General features: G+C 37.5%; 1 protein-coding gene across 2 annotated transcripts in view; it reads left to right on the top strand.

The window, feature by feature from the left end:
• The first annotated feature begins 3,458 nt into the window (after positions 1 to 3,458).
• KMT5B (lysine methyltransferase 5B) overlaps positions 3,459 to 10,235 on the top strand; it is a 22,254-nt gene continuing 15,477 nt past the window's right edge. The window contains exons 1-2 of one of the 2 annotated variants that reach the window (XM_026850478.1): positions 3,459 to 3,698; positions 4,500 to 4,647. In XM_026850478.1, coding sequence (XP_026706279.1) covers positions 3,539 to 3,698; positions 4,500 to 4,647 — 308 coding nt within the window. In that variant the 5' untranslated portion in view covers positions 3,459 to 3,538. Of the gene's footprint in view, positions 3,699 to 4,499; positions 4,648 to 10,235 lie in introns of those variants that run through there. The other variant, XM_026850480.1, reaches the window with a different exon arrangement.

Here is a 10,235-nt window from a genome sequence, read left to right as displayed (position 1 = left end):
CTGAATGTTACTGAAATGTAAATGATGCTCAGAAAGTGTATTAATAGGTTTAATAAATGTAGAACCAGGTAAATGAAGCTTGAGTTTTCATTTTTGGGAGTGCCATTGTAATGAAATGCTGAATTCCTCAATGAGAGGTGCCAAATGCAATTGAACTATATTTTGACACTTCAGGAAATATGCCTGTAAAACTACTGTGATCGTAAAAGGCAGTATAATTATAAAGAGTTGTGGTATGCTTAATAAAGGGTTAAAACAGCAATGTGGACATTTACCTTGAAATCAGAAAGGTCTGTTGGAAACTGTAACTGTGCTGGTAAACTTACCAGTATAGATAAATCTGAAGTCATAAGTGATCCATGTGTGATGATACATCATTTCATGGCGGACCCCTTTAACAGGAATTTCTAAGTATGTGGATGTTTAAGGGTTTTTTTGTTTTTGTTTTTTTGTTGTTGTGGTTTTTTTGTTTTGAATAGGAAGACTGCATTAATCTCTTCCTTTTCTCCGTCTCTAAAGGACATGTCAGCATGAGTTTGGTGTAGAAGGTATTGAGACCAATTCATGTCAAAAGATCATGTGGTGGTGATGAGTGGGGCATCTCTTGCTCTGTTTTAGGTTCTGTTGGCACTGGGAGCTGTGATACTCAGAAAGGAATCCTGTCTGTTGGTTCTGGCTTTTGATAGCAGTATTTGTGTATTGGGAGAAGGAATAGAGGCTGAAGAAGCATGTGTGCAGTCTTCAAGTTTGTTGTTTGGCTGGCATTAGAAAATTAAAGGCAGCAGTAGATGGAGACAAAGGTTTTCTTGCTCATTAGGCTGCTAGGCTCAAATAAATAATGATTTTTCGCAAGAATGTTTGCTAGGCTTTACTAAATGACTTGTGATTTTGCTTGGGGAGGACTTCTGTTATCATCTATATCAATATATTTTTCAGCAAAAGTATTTTTCCTAATGCTTAGTATGTTTTTTCTTCTGTGTCCATGTTCCTTCTTATCTTTGCTGTCATACTTTCCTAGTTATCACTGTATTTGCTAGGCAGAAGTGTGTTCACACAGGTAGTACTCACCCTCCCCATCCTTCTTTGTGCAGAGTGTGCCTTTTTCCAGCTGGAAGTGTAGCTACTGTACCTGTTAGTTGAAACACTACCATATTGAATATTTTTCCTCCCAAGTGTTCCATACTAGCATTCATCTACAATTGGACTTAATGGTGTACTTCCTTTGCCTGTACTGCTCTTGAACTGTAGCATGCCAGAGTATAGTTCAGTCCTAGTTTACAAAGAGACCAAGATTTAATTTAGTGGTAGTCTTTGATGTAGCTTCTGTTTTAATGATCTTTATTACCACTTGTACAAAAATGAGGAACAGAGTTTAATTAGCGTATATAGAGCTGTAAAATTGATTGAGAAGCAGAAAGGGAGGTTTTAAGAGTTAATTTATCCTTAAGTATTTATGTGATAGTGCAGATCTTCACAGGGTAGCTGTCTTCTGAAAGAAGTTCAGGTGAGATGCTTAACAATAAAGTTTTGGGGTTTTGTTATGGAGATTTTTGTTGTTTGGTTGTTGTTTGGTTTTGGGTTTTTTGTTGGGTTGTTTTTTTTTTTTTTTAAATGTATGTTATTAGGCAAGTTCTATGAAGGGGAAAAAAAAAAACAACAAAAACAAAACAACAAACCACAACAAAAAGCCCAACATTGTCTAGGACAGGTTTTGCTGTAAGATTTCCAAGGGTTTTTTGGAGGTAGTATGTAAAAATTATGTTTCTACATACAGCTAAATGCAATGAAAAGGGTTTTTCCCAGCAAATCTGAAGACTGTATCTGGTATCTTCCTAAAGAATGTTGTCAGTACACAGAGTGACTTCTGTATCCTGGTAGTCAAACTGTTTGGTTCCAGCTCTGTTACAGAGCTATGTTAAAGCTTGCTGGTCCAGTAAAACAGACGTGTACCTTTTTAATCTTGAGGTCAAAGCCAATCCCTTCTATCACTGGCAGCAAGAAAATCCCTTGTCCACTGATAATTTACCTCAATTTTTTTTTTACTTTATATTGAGGCAGTAGCTCAGGCAGCTTTTCCTCAGCATGATTCTGCTACACTTTGTCGATAATCTGACTATCTTTCTGTGACAATCTGTAAAAGACTCTAAAATCTGTAGATTTCTGGATGATAGTTCTAGTAAGATGTTTGAGCCAATACATCTCTTAAGTCACTTGCCACTACTGTTTTTCTCTAATACATCAATCTTCTGAATCTCTGTAAGTAACCAAGTTACTAATCATCTGGCCATAAATATTGCTGTAGCTTTAAGTAGCTAGGTCACATAGGTGTCTTAACACAAATCCCTTACTTTGCTACTCTTAACTGATTAAAAGCAGTGTTTCTACAGAAGATGGTATTTCAAAACATCTGTTACTTTGTTGCGAATTTCTTCCACCAGATTGAAATGCCCCTTACTTGGTGCCTCTTATCTGCTGTTAGCAGAGCATTAATGCTTTACAGTATAAAGAAAAGGCATGATTTATTTCTTTGAGGAAGCAGTAGGGAGGAGGATGACTTAAAATGAAGTAAATTAATTACTAATGCATAAATGCAGTTGTCAAATAATTGTGTAAATCAGTGTTGGATTTTTTCCTGCAAGTTGTAGAGAGATGCAACTGTGTGCAAAAGCATTAGTAGCTTTCTTATTTATGTAAAAGGCATTGAGGCTGCAGATAAAACCTAGCATGTGCTTTGCTGACCACCATTTATGTGCTGTAAAATTTCAGCTGTACTTGTGACCCCACTGGCCTGTTGAGCCAGGTGTGTTTTGACTATTTTTTGGTTATATGGAACAGTAAAAGTAGTAGCCTGGGTCCTCTAGATCATCATGGAGGGGTTTTTGAACTCTGTTTTTTAAATAAAGATTTAACATCTTCCCTCTGTTTAAAAAAATGGTCTTGGTTTTGTGGTTGGGGTTTTGGGTTTTATTGTTTGTTTGTTTGGTTTTTTTAACTGTGTTCATCTTTAGTTCTTGGAGGATGTTTGTATATGCTATTCTTTGCTGTAGAGTTCCAAACAGGTTACAGGCTTTAATTATTAGGAAATACAACCTTAATTCGGTGGGTATTTGAAAATAGTCCTTTTTTGGAGTCTGAGCTGTGCGTGTATTCACCCATGTGTATGTGTGCCTATATAAGTACATATATGTATATGTGTGTGCATAGTCCAGCTCCTAAAATTGCATTATCCTTAGCACTTTATCAGCTTTGGTCAGCACTTCACCTGCGGAGCTCTGTACTTGCAACAGTTCCCTGTACTAGTGCTAATGAATTGCTTTTCTTTCTTCCTAATGCAAATGTAGACCACCGTCTCCCCCTATGCCCCCCTATTTTTAAAAAAACTTTTTGTTGAAATCTGTGTCTTGGAAACAGTTTCCTAGTAAGTTCTGATCGTGTTTATGTTTTGCTTCCAATAGGAATTGGAACTGAAATTATTCATCCACTTCTCCAAGCCTTTTCAAAAGTGACTAAATGCAACTGAGTCAGATTGTCTGTGGGAATGAAGTGGCTGGGAGAATCCAAGAACATGGTGGTGAATGGCAGGAGAAGTGGAAGCAAGTCGTCTAATGACCATGCACAGAATCAGAACAAATTGCAGCATGCGGGAAAGGAGAATCCGAAGACGGGCAAAAATGGAGTCGAGAGAAGATCGAGCAGATGTATGTACATGTTTATGTGGCTGAGCACTGTATGTGATTCATCTGTCACTTTGCAAGTCAGGCTTCTGTCTTAATTCATGAAGGAGGTCTGCATTCGGCATGTAGCTATTATCAGAAGTGCTAATTATGTTTGTATTTGTTGGATGTGTTAACTCGCTTCAGGAATATCAATCTCTTAAGTGAGAATAACTGGATGTAGGTTAATTTTGAACTGGTATAAGTATATATGATTGGCACTAAGTGAGAACTCATGTGATTGGAAGTGGATAACATAATTAGAATGACTAGCCCAACTTTTAGTGAATGCACATGTAGAAGTAAACCCCATTTTGAATGAAGTCACATATATCAGTAGTCATTATGAAACAGTTTTAAGGAACATGAATTTTTATTTTTGCTCTTGGTCTGGGATGAACAGCTAAATACAAATTTGGAATAAGTCCTTTCAGGTGTGAAATTTTTGTAGCTTCATGTTTATAGGTCAGAAATTTCAGAGACAGGTACAACTGAACTGTGTAATCTAGAGAGATCCTTGTAGTTGGGATGGGGAAGAGAGAAGAAAAACTTACTTGAAGAAACCCATTAAATATGTTCTAAAATACCTTCTCTATTGGCTGCTACAGAAATGGATAAAAGCAAGAGTGAAAAACTAACTGTGCTCCTGCTTCTTCAGATATGTTATAATCTTCCTTAATTGTTCTATATTTTTTTGTCTCCAAGCTGTGGTGCTCTGTCCCTGAGCATAGCTGGGCTTTGTTACATTCCTTAAGTGATATCTAATTTATGCTCTCTTATTTGCAGGTAGCAGTGCTTCAGGATTTGAGGGTCAGAGTCGTTATGTGCCTTCCTCTGGAATGTCTGCCAAGGAACTGTGTGAAAACGATGACCTAGCAACTAGTTTGGTTCTTGATCCTTATTTAGGTTTTCAGACACACAAAATGAATACTAGGTAACTTGCCTTTATTTTTCTAGAAAAGAATCGCTCTTCTTAGTTGATGTAATCAGAGCAAAACTGTGGAATTTCTTGCATGTTTACAGAAGTGTGAAAAAACGGGAATTTGTGAGTAGCTTTTACCTTTAAAACAGTGTTGCATGTGACACTGGAACTCGGAGCTCTGTGACAGCGTGCATTTGCAGTGCTGCCAGGTCTTTCAGCCCTCGTGCTTATGCTGTAGAACAGGTGGTTAATAGACACTATTTCATAGCTTAAACAGTTAACCAATCACAAGTTCTAAACCATCAGTCATTTGAAATATTTGAAATATTTCAAAGACAGAAGTTAGTATTTCTACATTTTATTTCATGTGCCTGGGTGCTGGCGCTTTTTTTTTTTTTCTTATAATATCACAAAGGTATAGTTCCTGAGCATTTCAGCATTGGTGCTGCTTGATCTTAAGTTGTTGCAGACCCACACTGAAGGAATGCTACTCAGACATGTCTGTATAAAATAATGTTCACACTGATTTTGTGCTTACCAGAATTGCACATACTTCTGTACCATTACACACCTGTCTGAATGCTTCTGATCTAAATTCAGTGTAGTCTTAGGATTTAGCTGTTGCTGCTTCTTCCTGTTCTGTAGACATACTGCTGATTATAAGTATATTCTATAGATCTCTATTAAGCTTTTGTTTGCATACAAGGTTTGTGTTGCTAGCTTAATGGAGAAGTTATATACAGATGATATGTTTCTAAGGGCAGGAATTGTGTGCTTATTATTGTACAATAATAAAAGCTGGGGTTTCCAGGCAGCACATCATGGGAAACAGGCTGTTCAACCCTTCAAACTGTTGCTGTGGCTATTTTTAAAGAACAGTTTACCTGTGCAGCGTGGTCACATAACCAGAGTATCAGTTAAATAGGTGTTGTATGTATGTAGTGAGCTGGTTGCTTCAGAAATGACTGCTAGTTTAATTGGTGTTGTCACATAACAGAAATAGTTGCTGGTATAACCTGACAGCGTGAGTTGCAGATGAAATTGCAGCAGTGTGGTCCTAATAACTGTGAAGACTTGCTCTGAATAGATTTTTCTTTTTTGCTGGAGAGTGCAACATCCCATCTCCAAGAGGAATGCTTGAGTTCTTCCTGTTTCTTCCATGCTATTGTTTACAGTAGCACATTGTGTCTAGGAAGATGCTCTTACTGCTCATTTTGCAGTTTCTTTGTATTTCCAGTGGTTAATCGAGCTAAATATATATGGTCAAAAGAATTTTTATTTTGTTATGTGAATGGTAGTCCACGGGTTATGGACAGGTAGTTAATTCTTACGATTTTTGCTAAGGGAATGATGTATTCATTTTTTAATAGTTGGAGAAGCTACTTTCATAAATGTTTTCTGCTGATAATGTTTTCAACACCTGAAATCCTTTTTTTAACTACTGCTTTGAATCAAAAGACTATACAAAGGCTATCATCATGTATTTCTTCCTTTCTCAGACTTGGAGAACAGTAACAGGCACTCTTCAAGGACAGTAGTTAATAAGCTTGGAGCACTATGGGAAATACTTAGGTGAGGCTTACAACTTCTACCTGAAACACATCTCCTTGCCTTTTTCACAAAGACCTATTGAGAGAGTTTCTATTGTTGCAATGAATTAAAGGCATCAGCATAGTTCTTGTTTACCTTTTTAGTACAGTGATGACATCTGCTTGTTATTGTAGCTGTGATGCTTAGATCTTCTTCTTTCCATGTAGTAAGCCATAGTCTTTCTAGAGCTCCTGAGATTTATTGTCTTTGAGGGAAGACAGGTGGAGGGGGAGCAAATATGAAAAGACTAGACTGTTTTCAAAATACCAGATGCCAGTACCCAAATACATGGTTGTAGTAGAAATTAAGATTGACGGCTTATGTTTGGACATCTTCTGCTTCGGTGTGCTGAAGTCATATTAGTTACATAGTTTGGGTATTGAGGTGTGCTTAAAATAAAACAGCCATTTATGATGGCAAGCAAATATTTCCTGTTCTCTTGTTCCGATTTGTTTGAAGACATACTGTGGAAGTGACTGTGCCAGCATTCTGCTTTGCTGTTGGAAGCACATAAGAGGTTTGTATTTTTGCAACTAGCAGCCTAGCGTAAGCTGATGACACTTACTGGAGTTGTACTTTACTTTACCAGGGCACATAAAAATAAAGTCCTGCAATTTCTGAATGCCCTCTGATTGGGAAATGGGCTGTTACCTCTGTAAGCTGTCAAGTCAATAATACCTGAAAAAGCTGAAGACTAGTTCTCAAAAGATTGCAGTCGGATCATCTAGTGAGTTTGTCCAGTATTCCTCTGAAATATCCTCTTGTCATCAAGGATTTGATGGACAGCTTAAAATGTAGCTCTGGAAATGTCTTTAGTGGCTTTACCCAAAAGTAACATTTTTTTCATCCTCATGGATTTCCAAGAGAAGGCAGGTTGTTTTCAGAGCTTCTGGCCCTCTTTACAGGCCTTGTGGTCATTCTTTCATCAAGTTGGTAGCTCTTACCTCGACAAAATAGCAGATCAGCAGTTAATAAAAAATCCCGGCCCATATGTTATGAAGTATAATCTTGCCAAGTATAGCTGTTTGAGAGATTTTCTTGCTGCTTGTACAAATCCTGTTGTATCAGTCCTGTTCTTATCTGACAAAGGCTATCCTGTCTGTAAGATTCACTTAGTCTTGCATGCCTGTCCTTTTTGTAAAAACAAAACTGATTTTACCAGCTGTTACTCTCTGGGTTCAAGATTATCTAACACTGTAGAGATTAAAACTAACACTTGTAAAAGGCCAAGTGAATTCTTACACCTTACCATCTCTTAGGTTCAGATGCTTTTCCCTAGGCCGAGCACTGAGTCTTGTAGTTGCATGCCTTCGTGCCTTAATGGCTAATCCACTCTTTACTATCTTGCATACAAACGTGTTGGTATTTAAGTCTTAAACCAGACTCCTGATCATACTGCTGGCATTAACTAAGTCACTGTTGTTTCCTCGTTCTCTAAAGCCCTAATAGCTTACTAGGGAGTACTGAGAGCAGTTCCAGTGTCTTTCTAAGTTCACCAGTGGTTTAGGAAGTTGAACGCATTATTGTCTGGTTTAGGAGAATCTAGAGGTGTTTCCTAACTCTGTATTGATGCTTTCAGTGAAGTTACAAACTGGTGTGTGGTGTGGGTGGTGGTGTCTGATAACGTGAGACTAAAGGACCAAGCTTGAAGAATTTCCATGTCTTCCATAGGAAACATGAAATATTTAGGGATGATGTACCGGAAGCTGCTTTCTCTGAACACAGCACCAAGAGCAGTTGCTGGCCTTGGTGTAAACCGTCACTCATTGCTGAACTTGACAGGGTATGTCACTCTTCTCCCTTAAAGTCACCGTTGAGCAATGAAGACAAAAAAGCAAAGCAGCTCCATGTCACTCACATCCAGAGGTCTGTGCTGAATCTATTCTACCCTTAGCTCATTTCAATATAGTAGTTAAAGGACTCAGTATTCATCTTGAACAGGGTTTGGAGGTAGAATGAGTTACATGGTTTCTGCTAAATAAGGTTGCATGGCTTTATATCAACTGTGGTGTTGTGGCACTGTGGAGACACTGGATTAGAGGTACACACCCTTTTTCAAAATGAAGCTTTTACATTCTCCAGACCTCAGTGTCTGTGTACTTTCCAGAATTACTTTGTTTGGCATTTGAGTACAATCTGGTTTCTCCATTATTTTCTTTCTAATTTTTCCTGATAACCTAATTCAGTAAAGTCCTTTAGCTTGTTCCTGGTTGTCTTCCTTAACTGTGTGTAATCACACACAGTGATTACATTGGAACTAACTGGTTTGCTACTGCTGAATGTTTTGAATTAAAAAAAAACCACAACCAAAAGCCCTCCAAACAACTAAACCACACACCCCCACAAACCAGCGCCCCATCGCCTTACACTTAATACGTTTTTTTCTAGTTGTATGTTTAACTTCATTGAAGAGTGTTATATCCAAAAGATGGAGTGGCTTGCATCTTCTAGTCATGGTAATGGCTAAATGAAACTTATGTGGATTGTCAGAATAGGAATGAAAGGAAATGTTGGGGTTTTTTTTGTGTCCCCCATTTATTTTAAAAAAGCATTTATTTGCTAACCGTATTAAGGGAAATGAACTTACATGACTGTTAGAATTTTCTTTGTATCTATTCTAGGCTGTATTGGAGTTTTGACCACACTGTTGTGTGTATAGTTTCAGTTCAAGAAATTCAAGTAACGGGGGTTACTTTCTTCATTTAAAATGTAATTTTGAACTTTGGCCTTTAAAAAACATGGGTGTTTTCTGGATAACGATACTGGAGATCAAACATAGAACAAGGTGATTTTTGTATAACTAGCTTTGAATTAGGATACTCATACTACAGGTTTAGGCAGAGGGAAAAATAAAACATCCATTAAATAAATAAGTAGTTTCTGCTTATAATAAGCAGATGATTTTCAATGCTTGAATGCTTAACAGCCTTGCAGTTTTAGATTTTGTTCTGAATCTCTGGTATTAGATGAACAGTAACTTGCTGTCTTTCCATAACCGCTTAAATAAAAATACCATCCAGACAAAGTGCCTGTTGTTAAGGGGCTAATGGGATACTGTGTTTTGATAAATTCGCCCTTCTTGGTGTTATCTAGTCAGAAGTTAAGAAATAGGGTTAGAAGTGTAACTCCTTACCATGCACTGGTACACTGTGTGGAGTTCCATACTGGATCTCTTGCAGGATCAGTTTACCCTTTTTGTTCAAACTCACTGCTCTCAGTGACTGAGACTGAGCAAGATACTGTGCTTCTGAACTTACCAGAAACTCTCCTTTAACTTCCTTTATAGGCAAGCATCTCACTGACCTTTGGCTTTATACCTTGGAGTTTCAAGATTCTTTAAGTATTCCCGAGGTAAGAGAAACTCGAGAGAGAGAAAGAGCTTTGCTTCCCCAAGCCATTTTCCTACATCTTTCTTATTGAGACTACCTCAGTTTGCCCTTAACTGGGATAAGATCATCTTCTAGCTGATTTTGAAATTGCAATAGCTATAGCTTATTTGGATCTTGTTGACTAGGGAAAAATAAGTATTTCCTAGGGAAGTGTGAAAAGTTTCTCTGCTGCACCTTGTCAAAAAGAAAGGCTATTACTATTTCTTTAAAGGTAGCTTTAAAGTGATAGCTGAGTTTTTCATTTTTAGCTTACTTTTAACAACAGATTGTTTTGCAGCAGACTCTGTGTTCTGAGAGACCTGACCCCTGGAACTGTAGGGTGGCTTAAGGAGTCTGTGCCTTTGAGCAGATTCAAACACCAGAGTGTCTTGTTCGGTTTCTGTGGTGGAATCTAATAAAGGTACTGTTCATAGGAACAAACCAGAAGTCTGAATAAACAATTCTGGTTTTAATTCACTTTGTGTTTAGAGAGTGGGTTGGCTGGTTTGGGTTTTTTGTTTTTTTTTGATCTTGTGCTCTTTCTATCTCTCTTTTTCTCTTCTTTGAACTAGTTTCCTATTTTACTGACATTTAAAAGCCAGTTTCTTTGGCTCAGTAAAAATATATATATATATATATATA

The sequence above is a fragment of the Athene cunicularia genome, assembly GCF_003259725.1.
Source record: "Athene cunicularia isolate RWA chromosome 5 unlocalized genomic scaffold, athCun1 chr5_part2, whole genome shotgun sequence".
In the NCBI taxonomy this organism is placed as follows: Eukaryota; Metazoa; Chordata; class Aves; order Strigiformes; family Strigidae; genus Athene; species Athene cunicularia.
Note: the sequence above shows the minus strand (reverse complement) of the source record. Positions and strands in the feature narration are given on the sequence as shown.